Genomic DNA, 21,277 nt, shown 5'->3' with positions numbered 1-21,277 from the left:
TACTATATATACTGCTAAACACCCAAAACTATCCAATAGAACAAATGGCCAGTAGCAGCACTTGTCAAAAATATGCAATGACCTAAGTAATTACAAACTTGTACAGGATGGACCTTAATTAGACTCTGCTAATACCATTCCAGATATGCTAGTATTGCTTATATCAAATGAACATTTTAAGCGGAAATCTCTTCGGTAGGGCATGGTGAATTGAATTCATTTGATACAACAGTAAACAATTATGCTCCACAGATGATACTAGCAGTCAAAAATGTGAATTCCCATCAACATTCTGGGTCAGTAGGGCACCAACCAAAGATCTGAATACTAGTGATTCTAACAAAAGGTTTCGAATAAAACAGTCTTGTGTTTTCATGTCATGCCAGGAATGTCTTCAGTACTTGCTAGCTTTACAATTTTCCCTGTCTAGCAGTTGAGTTGGAGGCTCTTCCTCTTTTTGGACTTCATCAACATTTTTGGGGTTCAAGAAGCTCGGTTGGTTGGTTGAAGAAAAGAGTTGTGGCCCAGATCCTATCGGTAATCACAGCCTAGTTCTGGCTCTCAGTAATATGCTATATATCAAAGTAAAAAAAGATCAATATGTGAGTCTTAACTTCAAACTCTAAGAGCAACTTTTTGAATGAGATACATACTAAGACGATGAAGTTAAAGTAGAAGCTTCCACCATTCAACTATTCAAGTGTGACGATAAACACACTTGTAAGAGAAAGGATAACTACAAACCTAACTAAAAAGCCTGTGAACCCTGCCATTGCTCCACGAACGGAACTTTGAGCAAGCAACGTCCAGTATACATTTAACCTAGAAAAAAATTGCATGTATTGACTAGCTTCTTAGGTGGAACACCTATTCTTAGTACTTTTCTTGTGTTATTTTACGAGTATTCCCATCCACCTAGCTAACAATTAACCTAGAATGAAATTCTATAATGAAGAGAAAATATGCATCAATGTTTGTAGCTGCATATCTAAATGGAGATGATCATCACTTTTCTAAGTGGCTCGAACAAGAGGTGGTCTTTTCTAGTGTATTTTTTTCTCCACTAATCTCTTAATCTATTTAAAAGGTGGTCTTATCAAAACCAACATAGAAGTGCGCTGAACAGAAAGCAAAAAACTGAAAACAGACAAAAGGTACCACAAATTTTTAGGAAATATTGCAATCCTAAGAGAATCCCTTTCCATAACCTCATTAAGTAGATTAAGCAATAGAATGAGAGAGCAGTAGCTACAATATGTGTGTACTGTACAATGTGTGTACTGTGTACGCGCTACATACTCTGATATTATCTAACGATTCAAAATGTAAACTTTTAAGAGATCCCGGTGCAAAAGTTTCGTTTTTCAATTTCATTTTATTAGCAGCAGCAGTATAGAGCTAACTCCAAATTGGTAAAACAGAAAGTAAAGAACCCACAAGGCTACATGCAGAGCTTGATGAGATGATGCTGAATGCAAATATTGAATAGGGGATTTACTCACCCACTTAAGAGAAAGAGGGGAAAATTTACAATTACACTAATTGAAAAGAAAAATTAGAACAAATTGTAAGAAGGATTAAACAAAGAAGCACCCACAAGGAAGTATAGAAACAGACAATAAAATGAAGCTAAATATAGAGTGTAGCTTACACTTGTACACATCTTGAATAGATGAAACCATTAGCATAACCTCTATAGGACACATAAATCTTACCAAATTTTCTATCTCCTGTCAGTCTAATTTTGTTCGATATCACTTATATAAACAATTTGGTTCCATTGAGAAAATATATGACTTTCTGACAGCTACCACAATCTGTGCCTATCTACTGTTATATAACTCGGACAGTTTTTCAGTAAGAAACTATTGTAGACTTCTTTGCTTTCATTATCGCCTATGTTCCTACCTATATGGGGAAAAAAAGAAGAAGAAAAATGATGGATCCAGGACTTCATGCCTTGAGGGGATAACATTTCCAAAGTTTTCATGTATGAAATCCTCCCTTTCCAAGTCTCTTACCATTCCCTGTTCTTTCAACCAAAATTGCCACAAAATCCATAAGAATACAAATCACAATTAAATTGAATACAACTAAATCTTAATAACAAAATGAAAGCTAAGTTCAAAAAATTAACTCCGGAACAGTTTGAGCTACTTCAGAAAAGCTTTATATATCAACCTGAAATCAGTTAGTGACAACACAACCCTAACAAATTCTGAGAAACAACCCATATAGTAATAGTTAGTAAATGTTAAACTTGTTGGAGAGGAAAGATCTCACATTGGAAAAGTGATAAATAAAATATAACTTATAAGTGAGTGGATCTCACCCAATTGTACCGAGGCCTTTTGTGATTAAAACTCATTAAAACCCAACACCTAATAGGTGGTTAAGTTGGGACAGTATCGGTACAATGGTGGGCCACGGGCCACGCTTGTCGCTATTTAACATGGTATCAGAGCAGGTCTCTCCAATTGCTTCGTCATCATGGACCTGGATATGGGTTCATTCATTAATTGATTCATCAATCTTCTCTCCAATCATGGACCTAGTTTGGGTTCATTAAATTGGCCATCGGAAGTTTCCGATTGGATTATTACCAAGGTGTTCGATGTGAGCGTTGGATTGTTATGTGATTGGTCAAGTCTCTAATGTGGGACTTGTGACCCGATTTCCAATGTGGAATCGGGTTTGTCAATTAATTCCACGTGCATACCTAGAGCTAGGTTGCACGTGAGGGGGCGTGTTGGAGAGGAAATATCCCACATTGGAAAAGTGATAAATAAAATATAACTTATAAGTGAGTGGATCTCACCCAATTGTACCGAGGCCTTTTGTGATTAAAACCCATTAAAACCCAACACCTAATAGGTGGTTAAGTTGGGACTGTATCGATATAATGGTGGGCCACAGGCCACGCTTGTCGCTGTTTAACAAAACTATGAATAAAATGAAAGTAAAATTGAGTAACTAAAAAACAGGACTCATGATTTCAGGTTTTTCCATTCAAAACCAAAAAATAAATAAGTGTATGACCAAAATGGCATCTCAGTAGTAAGTTGAAAAAGAAAAAGAAAAAAGAAAACAGAAGGAGAAGAAGGAGGAGAAGGTAATTTGATACCATCGCTGCATAAGTTACTCTATTTTTTAATCGATAATAAGAAAATACACAAGTGTATAGGGACACATTATCTGTTTAACAACAATGAGGAAATTAAAACCCCCCTTTTTGTTTTTTTGCAGGTTGTTTTGAGGAATTGCAGGTATCTGAGGTGAAGTAGCAACCTGAAAACTTTGCCAATCGACCTGAAAACTTAACATGCATAACCAGAGAATCTAACAACCTGACTAAAAAAATTTGGAAAAAACTTCCCCTAAACCAGTTTTAGAAAATTAACCACCCCCGATATATGAAGATACAAGATACAACTAAAAGGAGCTTTCAACTATACAATCTCAAATTCTAATGCTCCAATCCAAGCCTCCAAAGGCTGTAAAACGTAAGTTGACCTTATTTTTACTGTCCTCCAAAGCTGCTTGCTACTGAATAACTTGGAACTTATTATAAGAAGTCCAAGAAGTCCATGCAATCAAAGTTCTAGATTAACCTAAAACTACCATCCTGCCAACAAATGAAAAACATTCAGTATCATCCATCATTTTTTCAAGTTTGAACTGATTTGGAGTCCAAATCATGACCTCTCAACAAAACAAATATAATTCTAACACTTCAGCTAAGAACACTAGAATTCGAATGTGAGCAGAAGTATCAAAAATCATTACCAGTATCCCAATATAAATAATATGAAACCAAGATATCCTCTTTGCAAAATCAAGCATATGAGCAAACCTGAAAGTTTCTTTAGAATGGAAATTTCATCATAATCAAGAATAGTTGAGAGCAGAATTGCACACCATAGTATAAAAGCACAAACTCTTAACAATCTAATTCCGGTATAACTAACTACAACCCACAGCAATCCAAACCTCAATTCTCAATAAAACTATGAGCAAATGGATGAAATACAAGTAAATTGAAATTGGGTACTTGAGTGATCATGAGTTTTATATACATTGCTCAGCCAAATTAGAATTCAATGGAACTGAAGCAAGTGGCTTTCACAAACAAAATATTACAAAAACAGGTGATAATAGGAGGAAGAGAGAGAGAGAGAGAGAGAGAGAGAGAGAGAGAGAGAGAGAGAGATACCACGTGCAGAGTGTTGCAGGATGAAAAAAGTGGGTGGGGATTGTTTGAGAAAAGAACCAGGCAGTTATTTGATTATCGTCATCGGAGAAAGTCAGGCACCACGTATACGTAATTCTAATGGTGTCGGATTGGGAAGACTAAAAAGAAGAGAAAGTTTTGATTGAGAGAGAGAGGACCAGTATTGGAGACGCACGCGGAGGTCGTTTGAGAGAGAGAGAGAGAGAGAGGCAGACTTGACTGGGTTTTGGATTGAAAGAGTGATTAGCACCCAACAAGGTACAACCCATTTGCATTTGAATTGAATTATTATTGTTGGATAGGTAGAGGAAGAAGCGAAGGGCTCGGCTATAGTAGCCAAGTCCGATGAAAACCCGCTCTCTTCCTCGATGCACATGCCTTCCTCCTTCTTCCTTTAAACGCCCCTCTGGTAACAACAGGAATAACAGTTTCATCTTTCCTATCCTATGCGAGTTGACGGGGTCAATCTAACAGAAAACCTAACGGCATCTGTTGGTCTACAAATGTACTTCTCTTTTGGTAGACGAAAACAGTGTCAGGTTTTTCGTAGCGTTTACTGTAAGATGTTCCAATTTTTTTTTTTTTTTGGCAATTAACAAAAAGACGAAGACTTTCACCACAGACGGAAGACTTGCACCAAAACTTGACTTGGAAAAATGAGCGTTAGGCTGGAAAACATATACTTGGAAATTAGAGGTGCCTGCTGATTGACGCAAATGGAAGCTGATTTTTCATTACTCCTCGAATCTCAGGTGTTGATTAGTTGCCAGATCGAACCCTATATTTTGCTTCATCCCAAAGCAGGAGAGGCATGAATTCACTAGAAGTTTCCCTCCTCTGTTTCCTACTCTCTATTATTTTCATACCCAACTTCACTGCTTCCCAAATCCTATTTCAGGTACTGATCAAAGAAGCACATCTCTCTCTCTCTGTTAACCTTTTTATTTTATTTTTTGGTTGGTGATCCCAGGGGTTCAATTGGGAATCAGCAAAGAAGGGGGGATGGTACAACATCTTGAAGCAGTCTGCAGCTGAACTAGCTTCTTCAGGAATTACACACGTTTGGCTTCCACCACCTTCTCATGCTATTTCAGATGAAGGTATATATATTTTGTTACTTTCCCAAAACTCTCTTTTGTACTTGATTTGTTACTGTTCTCTAGCCAGAATTTGGTTAAGCTTGCTGAGCAAAATGATGATCTGATCAGAACTAGTACACAATGTCCACGATATATTGTAAAATTTTGACACACATAGGATTTAAATAATGATGCAAATTTGGTTGGATAGTAGTTTTGTAATAACATGAATGAGAAACTAGTTGAAAAACAGGCCTTTCTTCGGAAACTTCCCAAACATCCTTTTCAAGTTTTCCAATTTTATGAACTGCTTGTTGCAGATTTCATCTGTGAGCCATCTAGATACCTACACCATATATAGTTTATATGATATTTCTTTAAAATTGGTAATTAAATATATATATCAACCAGTAGGGACAATTGCATTTTTGATACCTGTATCTTGAATTTGCCATTTTAATTTAGTCCATGTGTCTTAACACCCTGCGTCATTTAGCAATTGCTAGAATCTCTGTGTCAAAGTAACAAAAAAGTTTAACTTATGAAGTTCATAGCACCGACTAACATTGCAATCGGAAAACAGTTTTTTTTCTTTCAGTTTTTGCATTCGAATTGTTAACCAAACCGGTTTGCTATTTTTCCTTTTAAGTGGACTTGTAAATATCTCCTTATTTTTGGTGTATGTTGATACAACTAGTTGAACTCTTAACTTTTTTCGAAGGATACATGCCTGGTAGGCTCTATGATCTCGCATCAAAATATGGAAGCCAAGATGAATTAAAGGCACTGGTAAAAACCTACCATGACAATGGGATACAGAGCATAGCAGATATTGTTATAAACCACAGATGTGCAGAGAAGAAAGATGAGAGAGGAATATGGTGCATTTTTGAAGGAGGAACGCCCGATGATCGCCTTGATTGGGGCCCGTCTCTTATTTGCAGCGACGACACAAAATATTCTGATGGCAAGGGCAACCCTGACACTGGAGCTGACTTTGGTGGTGCTCCTGACATTGATCACAAAAACTCAAGGGTCCAGAATGAGCTCTCGGATTGGATGAATTGGTTGAAGACCGAAATTGGGTTCAGCGGATGGAGATTTGATTTTGTCAAGGGATATGCTCCAGAGTTCACCAAGTTGTATGTAGCAAACACAAAGCCTAGTTTCTCAGTAGGAGAGTTATGGAATTCCCTTGCTTATGAAAGTGATGGGAAACCCAAGTACAACCAGGACAACCATCGCAACGAGCTTGCTGGATGGATAGGGAATGCTGGAGGAGAGGTTACCGCATTTGATTTTACAACTAAAGGGATACTTCAAGCTGCTGTCCAAGGTGAACTGGGGAGGTTGAAGGACTCAAATGGAGGGCCTCCTGGATTGATTGGAATATCGCCACGCAATAGTGTGACTTTCATAGACAATCATGATACAGGTTCCACACAAAAGTTGTGGCCATTTCCATCAGATGAAGTCATTCAGGGATATGCTTACATTCTTACTCATCCAGGGATCCCATCGATAGTAAGTCCTTTTTTTTATCTTAATTCGTCTTCTCACAAACTAAAGTGACATAGTCATGAGATCAGGTTGCTATAGCTCAAGTGAAAGTGCATGTTCATAGTTTTATCACTTGTGGTCCATTATTCTAATAATTTTTTGTACATCTTGCAACAGTTCTATGATCATTTCTTTGACTGGAGATTGAAAGAGCAGATCTCGAATCTCACTGTGATTAGGTCCAGGAATGGGATCAAACCCGACAGTGTGGTGCGTATCCTAGCAGCTGATCCAGATGTCTATGTAGCTTCTATAGATGACAAAATCATAATGAAGATTGGTATGCGATTTGATGTTAGCGAATTTGTACCTCCAACAACATTCAAAATTGCAACTTCTGGAATGAGCTATTGTGTTTGGGAGAAAACAGCATGAAGATCTTGTTTGTAAGCAATGAATTAATAAAGTAATGCAAAGGTAAAGCAAGCCTATAGCCTTATTGGAGCCGCGGGTTTCAGTTTAGAATAAATTAGTCTTTATCATAGCCACAGCTAAATTTTACATTATATTACCGTGTTCTTATATTAGCTTCAATCCGGGTTCATTAACTGAAGAATTTGAACAATTTGTAATACATCAGAAGATATCAACTCATCTGGAATGATCGTAAATAACCAAATCCAGACAAGAAATGAAAATAATCTCTTGGGAAAATTTGGTCTTCCGAATTGGCTTACCAAGTTGAATATCAACAACCAAGTTGACGACTAGTGGAACACAGGACAATCTCTTAAGAACTGCTTTAACTACTTACTTTCTTCAATTCAATTCTATTACTTCTTCTCCGAAGGATCCCTCCACCACATGTTATCTGATGTTTCCACTATTAGAGATTGAACCAATATCCATTTTCTCTGAGCTATGATCAAGTTAGACTCCATCTCTTTTTACCAAGACTAATGTTCTGCTTTGTGTGAAAAAGCAGAGCAAGAGTGATGAACGATGAGCACTTATGTTCCAGTTCCACTTTGAAATTTCTGTGGTTTTTCCTTGATGATCTGATTTCCTGTATCTTTGTGGCTTTATCAAATTTTTCCAAACTATAATTGACGTATGATCACCGGCCAGCTGGTTGAGATTTGAGACTTGAGACTCGAGTGGGTTCACATGTTTATGTAGAAGTCATCTCTGTGTTTAATTAAGTAAATAAATGGGCAGCGGATTAGCACTTGGCCTGTGTTTGAACAATTTTAATGGAGTCCTTCAATTGTGTGGTTTTTGATTAATAAAACAGGAACGTATGGATGCAGTTGGGGTTCTTTTACTGGTTTCATAACTTCATAGACTGCAGTCTAACGATTGATTATAAAATTGGAATCATTGACTGATCGAATACTACCATTAACGTATGAATTCACCTGCATGCGTTCGTTATTAACGACCACCTCCAAGTTGGGTTTGGTCCTCATCATCGATCTGGATGAAGCAACGGCAACACCACCTGATGTAGTTTTGGGTCACTTAGCTGTGAAACCATGTTAAAATCCGTCAAATGATATTCGGCTTCTTCTTGTTTATATATGAAGGACTGCAATGTAAGAGTTCTGTTTCTTGGATAATTGTTGCTAACATTTTGTATGTTGAATTCTAATACTGTAAAACAGTGGACCGTGGATCAATTAATGGGAAAAGCGTCTACAGGTCTTGACATGGTATTGAATCGAAAGAACTTCCCCTTTCTTCTCAGACATGCAAGATATATAAAAAAACAGAGCAACATAAAGAATGCAAGAAATCACATAACTAAACAGAGCAAAACTTCCAAAGCCAAAACAAGCAAGTATAGCTCTGGAAAGCAAGTAATAAAGCTTTCCAGGTAATTTTGGGTCATGTCCAACTAGTTAAAATTCATCAAATGTTATTCGCGTCTTCTTGAAGCATATATCAGAAGGGTTGCAAACTTGCAATGTTTGCAGGTAATCTGGATAATAGTGAAGTTGATACTAAAACAATTAAAATGATGCTAATGTTTATATTGAAGTTAAAAGTGATAATATCAACTAATGATAGATCTATAAAGAAGTGCAGATCGAATGCAACAATAATGAAAACTACATCATCATGAATTTATAACTGCCTCAGTCAAATCAATCTTTAATTTAAAGCTCATCAGGCAATTATCTAACTCTTCCCCTAATGGGTCTTATGTTATGCCTGCAAGAAAAAATGGGCAAAATAATTAGTCCTAAAATGGTCCTATGTTATCTCCAATCTGATATGCAGTAGCCAAGTGATATCCATATCGCTGCCCAATATACTCAAAATTATCTTGGTTTGTACATGTATTAAATCAGTTTCACTTGAAACAATCAACTAAGACTAAAAGTAACACACTGTCGGCTTGCAGCTTTTTCCGGATTGGCTCAATCATTCTTGCCCTGCATGATGGGAGTGATGTATTCATGGAAGCTGCCAAGGTCTTCAAATATTCCGAGAAGGAGCTTGCAGCAAGTGTGTTCTTTGGATGTTTTGCTGTTTCATGGCTCATACTGCGGTTGATATACTTCTCCTTTTGGAGTTTTGGGTCATAAGCTCATCAAGGTCTGCTCTCATGGTAAATCATTTTATTATACCACATATAGATGTACGGTGGCTCCTAGCACTCATCTGTTCTGATGGTTGCTTTTTTACAGCTACGACCTTGTTAAGCACTTGGATTTGTCAAAAGTCCTCTCATATAACACTGTACTATGTGTTCAATACGAGGTTACTGACGCTGCTTGTGTTCCACATATACTAGTGGGTTATGATATACTCAATGATTAGGCGAAAACTGAATAACAGAGGAAAAGTTGGAGAAGATATAAGATCAGGTAAACCATATATACTGCTTACAAGTTTTAAGTTTACAAAACCCCGTGCTGCTTATAATATTCAATTTCAGTAATTATATTATCTGAAAATTTATTTTTAAGTAACCCAAGGATAGAATCCTTATTCTTATACAATTCAATTAACAAACCCTGCACAACACTTTCTTGACATTACAGAAGATCTAATATAAATTGAGACACACATCTCTAGCATGGCCTATACCTCCAACATGCTCTTGGCGGTCCCCACAGCCCAAAACCCCACTGCAGATTAAGATAGCACAATTTAATGAGTTAGTAACTGATCTAGATTACCCGCGCTTTAAGGAAATGCTAAGCATGTGGTGATAGAAGTTACTGCAAAGAGTAAAGTGGGGCGGTAACCATGACAATGGGATTTTCATTTATTAGTTTGACATAACCCTGATCATTGAATTGCTTTTTAAAATATACAACGTGCAAGGTCATTAAATAAAGTATGGATCACATCTTATTTTTGTTTTATAGACTCCAAAAAACTTTAAAAAGTAGTTCTCAATCATACTCATCGAAATTGAATTGGATATGAGCACTGTAGAAAGTATAGAAAAAAAAATTATCATATGCAAATTGAAGAAAGTATCCCAAGTAAAAGAAATGAGAAATACCTTGAGTTCATCAGTCTCAAGGTATACTTAGTGCACTCTGTTTGTTCGGGTCATCTCTGGTACTTGCTTTGGACATTGATATTAAACGAAAGTTAAAAAAAAAAAAAAAAAAAGACTAATATTGAACAAAAGTGTAAATAAGACAACCAAGGTCTAATAATTTTGATGGTTGATTGAGTTTTAGAAACTTTTTAACTGATCCCACATGTAGTTCTCCAATTCCTCTGATTTTAACAGTGATATGTAACTTCAATATGTTTTCTTCTTGTAAAAAATGGAGTCCCAAAGTTCACAGAAAAGATACTTAATTAGCAGGTACCTAACCAGCGAAAGTTGAAGATAACAAAACATAGAGCAAAATTAAAGAGTAGTACTTTAGTTGGAATAATGAATTGGATAATGGAGAAAAAGGGATTACCTCAAATTTGGCGTTCTATGTTGCAGCACTCTTGGTGAAGTTTACGCTCCCTGAGACAAAATAATAATTAAAGAGTGTATAAGTTACATATTAGCTTTTTTTCTCTTTTTGATTTGTACTATGAACTGTAGTATAGGAGATACTCAAATCAAATTTTAAGAGCTTAGTACTAAATTGACCTTTTAGTATGACATTAAGAAGCAAAGTAAAATCCCAGTAATAATCATTAGCAGAAGATACAAAAAGTAGGCAGAGTTTGTGAGTTTTGGTAGAGTAATATGATCTTCCTATTCTGACTCAAGTTCAAACAGATATATTGAATTTTTAATTCCATAAGAAGGAGAAATTGAAAAAGAGAAGCATCCAATTTCACAAATTGAAAGTAAATAACTCTGAAAAGAAGGAAAAAAACCAGACTTGCAGCCCTTTAATAGATTCTGAGTTTGAAATATGCTTCAGTCTTATCTGGCAACTAATATAGATTGTTGGTGTTGTTTAATAGATGTCTAATCCTTCAAATGATGTTTACAATCATGCAAACCAAAGTATAATACAATAGTTTCTAGTGTCAGATTTTAAGCAAACTACATCTGTGCATGTTCTTTGGTTCAAAACACTTGATAACATAACTCAAAGGTGATCACAAACCCGAGCAGAAATATCCTAACATAAAGCAAAGAGTCCTGCAATCCTAAATGCAGCGATGGCAAGAATGAAGCTCTTTTTTCTGCCCCTTAGTTTGAGAAGATATCGCATTTTGAGGAAGAAAGGCATTCAAACAATAAACTAACTGTCCAGCGATCTCACAGGCTCTATGTGAGATCAATGAATTTGAAATGAAGTATATTTCTGGACTCTATTCAATGTTAGTATTCATCAAAGCTTAACAGAAAAAGAGGAGGGAAATGAACAATAAACAAAAATGATCAGAAAACTGAACAAAAGTAACTAAACTGAGCTAAATTTACCTGCAGCAAGGAGTAGGAGAGTTTGCAAACTCAGTGACCAGAATACAGTCCAGAACCTAGAACCCTTTCTTCATAACTCAATTAATCAACTGATCTTTCACTCTAACTTAGAAGTACCTCCTTTATTTGGCCTGCACAATAAGGCAAACGGAAATGTCAGACAAAGGATTTAACCTTTAGAAGAAAGCTGCTCTCCACATACATAAAAAGGTATAGTAGGACCCATCTATATTGATTTGTTAGGTATGGTTTTAATAATTCTGTAGCTTAGATATCAAGAATTCATACAACAAAAATAAGATAACAACATGGTTTGCTGGAAAATGGTAACTGATATCTTCTACTAATGGAAACCAGTGACAATTTACTAAATAATAACAAAGATGAGTCAGATTGAAAACGAAACCTGTTGGATCTTGGAACCTTATCATAGTTTCTGATGCCATCCAATAATCAATCCAAAAAAAAATATATATATATATATATATATATATATCGAGTGCTTTGCAGTGATATTAAGCTTTAGGGAGGGTCACCCAAGAAAACCCCAAATTCAATAACCCAAACCCCAAAACCTAATCAAACAACCCAACCCAAAAACACTCAATTCCCAATTTCCAAAACTCTTAATCACAAACAGAAAGCGATAAAGATAAAAAATAATAAATAATAAAAAAAATCTGGAAACAAAACAAAAAAAAAATCTGGAAACAAAAGGTTCATTTCAATCAATCATATTAGCCAATTCTTCAATTAAGCATAAACACAGCAAAATGACTAACTGAAATTAACTATCAACAAACCCGAAATCGAAATTCTGAAATGAGAGAATCAAATTCAATCACCCAAGAAAACCCCCAATACAGTAACCCTAACCCTAAAAGCTAATCAAATAAAATTAAAGCCGTAAATCTTTCCGAAACCCTAAATCAGAAACAGAAAGTGATAAAGATAAGAGAAACGCACCAAGATTAGATCGAAGATCCTGGCTCTGACTGACACAACTGTCAATCACAGCAACAACCGATCTGTCTATCTCTTCTTGCAAAGCGAACAAACACACACACTCTCTCTCTCTAAATTATTTCGTCGGCAACAATCGAATGAGAAAAGCTTGTAGAACAATAGGGAAACTTGTAGAACAGCAGGGGGAAAAAAGGAGGGCAAAAACGTATGAGAAGCTTTTTGAACGACAGCAGAAAAATGGAGGGTAAAACCGTCACTCCACTGTCCTATGAACAGTGATGAACAGGGCAACCACATTTAGTATATGTAGAACTAGGAAGTTAGGCCCGCGCGTTGCCGCGGGAACTGATTGTTGATTGTTTGTGAGTGAAAGGAACGTTCATTAAGAGATTGTTATGTGTTAGAAGCTGTCAAAATAAGTTATAGAAGAGTAAAGAAAGGTGGAAATACACATGAGGAAAAATGTTTTGGAAAAAATGGGAATATATATACAGGAGATTGTTATGTGTTAGAAGCTGTCAAAAGAAATTATAGAAGAGTAAAGAAAGGTGGAAATACACATGAGGAAAAATGTTGTGGAAAAAATGGGAATATATATACAGGTTGTCTATATACAGATTTGATTGAAGTGTCTGGCAGAAGCAGAAATTAGAGGAGCAATTCAACAACTTACAACTTTACAAAGAACTTTGGTTCTGGCAGGTAGTAAAGTTAATTTTGGAAACTGTTTTTATCAAGATAAAAAGTAGAATAAAGTAGTTAATAACTCAGAAAGAGAGAAGTGGCAAGCTGGAAGGGATACAAATTGAGGTACTGTCTTTTTTGGCTTTAGGTCAATCAAGACATCAAATAGGGAATGAAATTATTATGTTCGAAGATAAGTGTAGGATTAACAAAATGTTAAGACCCATACCATGCCTGTTTCTTTCATATGACGCTTGTCCAATGCTGTGTTCATGTGAAACGACATTTTCAACTTCTTGAATGTTGGACATACTCGGACCAGAATTGCAGCTTGTTTCAGCAGATGTAGTCCTTCTTCGTTTGCGTTTATCAACACTTTCAGCATTTTGCAAAAGTAAATCTCTCTTAACTTTTTCTCCGCTTAGGCATTGGATCTACAAACAAAGAGGGGGAAAAATATTGAGAAGAAGAAAATGCAGAATTCGGATCTTGTGTTAGTCTGCTAGCTAATTGAAACAAAATGAAGAGAACAACTGAGTTGATGACAATATTAACAACCATTATGAAAATAATAACAATCTTGATTATTGTAGTTTCTGCAATAGTACAATAAAAATCCTTTTCACAGCGCTTTTACGATACTTTATACATCAATATTTATAATCATTTAATTTAAATTTGAATATTAACTTTATAGCTATTTGGTGAAGAGCTAAATAACTGTATGAAAAAATAAATAACATAGAAAATTCCACCTGACACTGCGTTTGAGCAAGTTTCCATATCTATTGATATTCGTTTTGCCAACAAAGATCTTCAGAACCCAGCAACAACCTGACGGCAAAAAAGTAGCAGCACATTAGAGATTGTACATTCGACATGCATAATTGCATATTACGAAATGATCATATCAAAGACCATTCACAGCCTATCTATAAATCTAACCAAGAGCTGGAAAATATATCAGCATGTTCATATTGATTTAAAAATTATCGACTGAAATCAAACCTTCCAAAAGAACTGAAATGAAGGTTCAGATGAAATCAGCAACCAAAAGGTTTGAGTGAAGTATGTAGGCAGTAAGAATAGAAAACCATATTCACAGAAAGAGACAGAAACCTATGAAAAGGTATATACCTGAGAAGCTAAGTTACTTCAAAGCCTAGAATGAAAGAACAGCAGCACAAAACATAAAGCTGAAGAGAAGAGTAATGTTACACAATTTTTTATTGTTATCCTAATTTGGTTATCTTTCAGCTAAGGCTTTGAAACTAAACAACTAAATGAATGCTCCGACGTTACACCCCAAACGGAGGCATTCCCGACAGAATGTTGACCTCAGTGGCTGCGTCCCATTTGCTCATCCTTAACAGTCAATGAAGTAATATACAAATTCTCCATTTCACAACCAAAAAAAAAAACTTTTTACAAACATGGGAAAAGAATAAAGTGGGAGGTTGAAAGTTCATCTCAAAAGCATACAATATCGGTAAAGTGTGAAAACCATTAAAATCAAAAGATGAAAACCAGAACAATTTTCAGCTTTTATGAAATCCAAAGGTAGATGTTATTATGTATGGATTGCAAATTCTAAAAATATGAGTAATATAAAATAACATCACAACAGAAAGAACATCATAATATGCAACTCAATCATGACAAAAGTTCAATAAATCAAAAGGTAATATCCCCAATATTTTCTGATTTTGTACCACCAAATACTGCAAGCAGTCTTGTTTCTTCTTATTGTTACGTATAATCACGAAAACATAAATCGAAAACAGAAAATCATACCAAATCCTTACCGGACACAGAGGCCAAGACTCGGACCGCACGAAAAAAACGCAGCTTCTAACCAAACTTGTGACAATCACAACAACAGTAAAACACAAAATCCAATAGCTCAACATAACTGAAGTCAAGTAGCAGAGAATAAGAAACAAAGCTGATCTTCTTTCTTTTAGACTGAAAATTTCATCATAGCTTCAAATAGAAGATATTGCTACAACAAAGCACCACAATCCTATAAAGTTATTCTTCAGTTCTGCAAGTATTGTCCTTCAAATAGAAAGATATTGTTACAAAAGGGCACCACAATCCTATGAAGTTGCTGCTGTTGCATCAGTGATGCTTCAGTTCAATAAAGGTACTACTACATACTACCACAGACCAGATTAATAAAATAAAAAAGGGTTAAAACTCAAACCTGCTTTACTTTCTAACGCCACTATTCTGGTCCATCCATCAGTGTAAAATAGCATGATCAGTATCTTAATAATTAGTTGAAGATAAGCATGATCAGTATTTTAATAGCATTAAACTAATGGTGATGAAAGCCATCGCTGCACACACGACTGGTTTTTAAGGCTGGGGGCTGAGATTAATATATTTAATTGAAGATAAGTATTTTAATAGTATTAAACTAATGGTGATGAAAGCCATTACTCCACTGGTTTTTAATGGAATTGGGGAGCACCAGTTCTTTGCTCTCATTGTTATCATTATTCAAGCTTTGTGAAATTCTAGTGTAAACTGGTTAATACCAAGAATCAAGTCAAATACAAATTCTCAAAACTTAGATCACGCTATAAAATTGAGCCCCTCTATATCATAAGCATTTCATCATAGCTTCAAATAAAGAGATATTGTTACAAAAAAGCACCACAATCCTATAAAGTTATTGTCTAGTACCTGATCAAAACCTAGACCCCAATGCTAGCATGCACATTACATTGCAGATGACTACAAACCATTTTCAAAAGGAGAGGATAGCTCCAACAAATATGAAATGTGTCAATGGGGAGTGTCAGGTGCTGGTTCATTTGGGCTACCCGCAGTTCCTATGATTTTTTTTTTTGTTCCAACATAAGGTGGATGAAAATAGATTTAAAGGACAATCTTTCATTTGGTTCAAAGTTTTGAAGTTCTCAAACATGATCATACTCATGATCATAGAAATTAAAAAAACACCAGAAGTCAAATAGTTATATCATCCTTCTTGACATATACCATCAACCAACAATTAATATCATGAAGGAAAAGAAATCAAAGATGAAAAATTGAACTACCCACAAAAAACAAAGAGAACAAATAAATAGATAAACAAATGATCGATGATTATATATGTCATGTGCAAATCTGACCTAACTATATCAACTTCTGAAATCTGTAAATTATTACATGAACATTCTATCTCATTTTATGGTGAAGAAATAAGATTCCCAAGGCATGAAGAACATGATCTGAATCAGCAAATATCTAATTTGATGATTGAAAAACACACCAATACTATTTACTGACGGATTCATAGATACAGATCTGTATATATGAAATTTGGTGATCCTTTAACAAAAGAAAGAATGAAAAACACACGAAGGACCGTACCCAACAAGTGACCGAAAAATTTACATAAAGAAGTTACCTTTTATGCCGCCAAACTGTCTATGCCGATCAACAATCTCCCTCACTATCAATCTAAGCGACACGAAGAACCACAGCAAAGACCAAGACTGAACCGAACCGAACTTATTGTTTGGAAAGAAACATAACCTTAGCATGAACACAAAGAATCAATGTTTGTAAAAGAAAATGGCATGGTTATGCAAAAGCAATAGTAGAAAAAGAAGGCATGTTTGTGAAAGAAACTACGTCAGACAACCATCATTGTCTTTTGTCTTTCTTTTGACAGTTGTGTGTACGGATTCACAATACTTCTGTCTGGGAACCACTTTAAAGACAAAAACAAAAATTTAGAAAAAATGACCCAGAGAGGTAGAAAGACACATATAGTTATGCTGATATCTACTACCAATTGTATCTTATCTGCTTAGCCAAATGAACGGAGAAGTAAACGATAAAGCAAATACTGCCTAATATCCCATTCAACTGATGAGAACAAAAGCAGCTTAATCTAACCAAGGTGAGGCTTAGTTCTACAAATTTAATACAATTACTTTATCCACCTGAGGCAAGGCTTCTAATTTTCAGACATCAGAATGCTTTGGGAGTTACTACGTAGCTTTCTATAGCCAGATACCCAATGAAAGTAAGATATGTTTTCTACACCATAAATGAATTATTGATCAATCGTAAATGAACTAACAAAAGCATTGACAAAAACAACAGCTTCCACCTTAGCAAAACTGACCCCAAAAAAAAATTTGAAGCTTAACTTTCTTTGAGGCAGGAATAAGCATTGCCAAACTTCTTTGTCAATACTCCGATTACTTTTTCAAACTCCCTACTTCTCTACTTTGTCTAGTCTCTCAGTTAATACTCCGATTACTCAAATCATATTAAAGACTTAAACTCAGATAGGACATCATGCCTGCATGCACTTTTCCTCATAACTCTTAGGGCTGAGATCAATTATAAGCAGTTATAAACCAACCTATTTTACATATTTCATCATTCTTTATTTTATTTTATTTCATTTCATTTAGGATTTTAGATAATCCAGTACAAACAAATAACCTTTTTGTAATCACATTTATGTAAATCTTCACTTGAACATGACTCTTATTACCTGTCAACTCCAAACCATTTCCCATTCCCCTTCTTGGAGTTCCAATTCACCTATACTTTGATATAAGGAAATAAACTCCTCGATTACCTGCAGTATTAATATGGTAGCCAGAAACCATATCAGCAAGAAAAGTTGTTTTGACATACAAAGTACACATTTGGATTCACAAATATACCTCTTTAACTCTTGTACCAGTGGACATGATTGACAATAGTCTTTGCCTAAGTTCAGCTCTCTCTTGCAGAACAAATGTTGTTCCCTGCACTACAAAGTTATTTGTCGATATTTTTAGCTAGGAGCAACTGAATTTTAGTTTTAAGTAACTATACATCACTACATGGTCGGATAAAATAAAGCAGTCAACAGTTAGAATATAGAGCGTGCTAGATATTCAAGTCACTATCACCTTATTTCTTCTTGAGATACGAAAATTGCCAGATTGGGACAGATATGTGGTATCCAACCAACCCTTTGCCTCATCTCCAAGTAGTGATGTATATTCGTTTTTGATTATTGCTTCTGCCTGTGCAAAAACAAAAAAATTTGAACATAAAGGAGAAGAAATACTCCAAATCTTTTATAAAATTTGCTTATCTTCTCCTTTAATGTTCAATAAAAAATGGTTAAAGTAACTCTTCTTATTTGAAAATGTTGGATTCTTTCCCTCTTTCCTCCCTCCACTTGCCTGCTCCTATTTTTGAAATTTATTATCATCACTCAGGCTTATAGTTATTCTCTCCTAATATCTGGTGTTTGATCATGCCCATCACACAGTATTCTGATCACACTATCTTTTGCCTAACTTGAGACTCCAAATGCAAATAAACCTTACAGCAGATAATGAAAATTTATAAGAAGATAAGCATATATTATACTGATCAGTAAGATGTAAGCTTACTTACAGGCAGTCTCTAATTGTTACACACCTAATGGACACAGGACACAGACATAATAAACAAAACCGAATAAACACATCGAAAAAAAAGCACTACCCTAATTTCAGGTGCTATCATAAATTTCTTGAAACTAATATATAGAAGATCAAAATCATAGAATGCATGCAGTCATGATATGACTAAGATTAATGCAGTCATCTGGAAAAAAAAAAAAACACTACAGCTTCATATATTATTCATATAAACTATTGCATATTCCATTATTAACAATAACAATGACGCCATAAATAGAGATTAGAAATTGAGAATCAGACCCTTTACAGAGGAAAAGCTCATTCGTTGAGGGAAAAGTTCAATGCCAGTAAATAGTAATCACTCTCCAATCCATGGCTTCCTCGTTCACTCTTCAATTGCTCATATGATATATATGAGTTGAGCTCTGTGATATAATCATACACCAAATACATTGAAAAGTATTTATTCAGGTAAATCAAAAATGATACAGTAAGCGTTAATATTTATCAAGAAATCCGATGACTAAGGGAATGCAGCAACATACCTTGTCTGATATGTCATTAATGATATCATTCAGTTGAACTCAGTCTACGAAAAAATTACATTGAGGTAAAACAATCGATATGATAATTTGCGGTCAACAGACTTTGCGGAATTATCACCTTCCGACATAGGTTGTTTTGCAATCTCACCAAATTTCTGAACCTCTGCATGAGTACACATAATTCAATTAACAAAAGGCACAGCAGAAACTTCTTCAAAAATTGAAGCAAACCAATTTATCTACAGTTTTCACATTCAAGGCTCTAGTAAAGCATAAGCCACCACTTAATCTCACCACTGCCATCAACATCTTGTCAACTAAATTTTCAGTCCTCAAGTTATAAATAGAGTAGACTAATTCAGTAACACGCAAACAGTTCAAATCATCATGCACACTCTAAACAAAACAAACAAACCGTTACGAACAAATGTCAAAACTTTGATCCAGACATTTACTTTTATGGCTCTATATCGACAGCAAACAACTAAAACACTAATCCTTGAGTAAATCAAAGACCTATCCACCAATCAAAAACAAACCTTACACTTATACCAGAAGATAAATAAGCTGATTCAACACAAAACAGTAGACAATCCCAGTAAAGGGCTCAAAATCAATACCAAATCAATCAAAGAATCAAACCCACACCCACAACAAAACTCCAAAGAAAACAAAAAAAAAAAAAAAATCAAACAACACCCACAAAATAAAATCACAGGAGAATCAAAGTGAGCTTCAAATTGTTAAACATTAGAAACATAGCTTGACATGTTTCCAATTAATCAGCCAAACTCCAAAGTGGAAGATAAACAAAATTGCTAAAACATAAAAATCCATATCAATTGAAAATCAATAACAACAAAAAAACCAAGCAAAAACCAAAGCATATAAGAAGTAACAAAAACAATAGAAGACAAAAACTTCCAAAACTGGAATCTTCATAAAAAAAATGGATTCAGCTTATGAACAATTTAAGGCTAATCACCATCGTCAGCAGAAAGGTTACATAATAAAGAAAAGCTCTTACTCATTTACATTACATCCAAGTGCTGAACTTGAAGTTGAGCTTCCCGCAAGTGAAGTTCGTCTAATCCTGTACCCAGAAAATAAAGGCAACCAGATAACAAAGGACAAAGCACCAAAATAATAAACCGAAAATACAAATTGGTAAAAGAGAAAAAGAGGAGCACAGTTTCCCCACTTTTACAGAATCATCATAATTAATATATGATGGTGGATTCTAGCTCACCTGGCTATCGCATAAATCCTTTGTGAAGCAAGCTCGTTGTATATACACCACTCCAACGACAATTCTTCCTTAATATCAGATTTCCACTTTAGTTTTAATTAAACCCATTAACGAATAGAATTCAAACCAAGAATTAGAAGGATCACCTTTCTTGGTAAGCAGTGGTTCCAAATTGATGTATAGAAGGCAATCAGGTAAACAGCCAAAGGGAAAGCAGTGGCACAGCTGCAAAAAAATTTCAAGCGAGGGCAAAACCGCCAATTCGAATGAACAGTGTCTAGGAACAATGCTATAAACAGTGTTTTCAGCTTTAGATGTATGTATAATAATAATAAGGGGTTGTGCCCGTTTGCCCAAAAACTCATGGTATTTTGCCCATTCAATCCATCATCCTTGTATTTTGCCCATTTACACAACTTTTAGGTGAAAAGACTCATAAGGGTAGTCCTTTCTAAGTAGTGCCTAGTGTATCCTATGCTGACTTTTTGGGTCCAAAACTCATTTTTTCTTAGAAAATCCTGTTCTAACTTCTGAAAAAAACAAAACTAGCCTTCAACATGCCCAAGTTTTTCACCTAACGGTTGATTTAACAGGCGGAATCACTGCTGCTTGTTTCAATCCTAAGCTGTGGCAAGTTTTTTCTAAAAAACCAGGAATTCTGAACTTAAAGAAAGTATAAGAT

The 21,277-nt window shown here is 35.2% G+C and overlaps 2 protein-coding genes and 1 long non-coding RNA gene across 27 annotated transcripts in view; 2 read left to right on the top strand and 1 right to left on the bottom strand.

The window, feature by feature from the left end:
* Positions 1 to 4,883: 4,883 nt before the first annotated feature.
* Positions 4,884 to 7,354, top strand: LOC112169837 (alpha-amylase). 3 transcript variants are annotated; one of them, XM_040509438.1, is made up of 4 exons: positions 4,884 to 4,983; positions 5,202 to 5,331; positions 6,032 to 6,834; positions 6,988 to 7,354. In XM_040509438.1, the coding sequence occupies exons 1-4, from the start codon at positions 4,948 to 4,950 to the stop codon at positions 7,243 to 7,245; spliced, it is 1,227 nt and encodes a 408-aa protein (XP_040365372.1). In that variant the 5' UTR covers positions 4,884 to 4,947; the 3' UTR covers positions 7,246 to 7,354. The 3 variants fall into 3 exon arrangements, with proteins under 3 accessions (XP_040365372.1, XP_040365371.1, XP_024162667.1); XM_040509437.1 differs by having other exon boundaries at positions 4,891 to 5,040; XM_024306899.2 differs by having other exon boundaries at positions 4,916 to 5,129.
* The window catches only part of LOC112169838 (alpha-amylase), a 50,306-nt gene continuing 33,965 nt past the window's right edge, over positions 4,937 to 21,277 (top strand). The window contains exon 1 of the mRNA XM_024306900.2: positions 4,937 to 5,015. The gene's annotated coding sequence lies outside the window, so the exon portion shown is untranslated. The remainder of the gene's footprint in view (positions 5,016 to 21,277) is intronic.
* Positions 9,663 to 20,825, bottom strand: LOC112169841. 23 transcript variants are annotated; one of them, XR_005802200.1, is made up of 16 exons: positions 20,596 to 20,734; positions 20,374 to 20,439; positions 19,347 to 19,509; positions 19,102 to 19,226; positions 18,298 to 18,414; positions 18,067 to 18,155; positions 17,892 to 17,978; positions 16,788 to 16,915; positions 15,573 to 15,598; positions 15,172 to 15,226; positions 14,122 to 14,200; positions 12,683 to 13,800; positions 11,717 to 11,847; positions 10,749 to 10,798; positions 10,331 to 10,396; positions 9,663 to 9,947 (listed from the first exon to the last, which is right to left on the bottom strand). It is a non-coding gene; the product is annotated as an uncharacterized LOC112169841 (long non-coding RNA). The 23 variants fall into 23 exon arrangements; XR_005802188.1 differs by adding an exon at positions 20,742 to 20,825 and having other exon boundaries at positions 15,172 to 16,915; positions 20,596 to 20,663; XR_005802193.1 differs by having other exon boundaries at positions 12,683 to 12,948; positions 13,596 to 13,800; positions 15,172 to 16,915.

Source organism: Rosa chinensis, chromosome 6 (assembly GCF_002994745.2).
Source record: "Rosa chinensis cultivar Old Blush chromosome 6, RchiOBHm-V2, whole genome shotgun sequence".
In the NCBI taxonomy this organism is placed as follows: domain Eukaryota; kingdom Viridiplantae; phylum Streptophyta; class Magnoliopsida; order Rosales; family Rosaceae; genus Rosa; species Rosa chinensis.
Note: the sequence above shows the minus strand (reverse complement) of the source record. Positions and strands in the feature narration are given on the sequence as shown.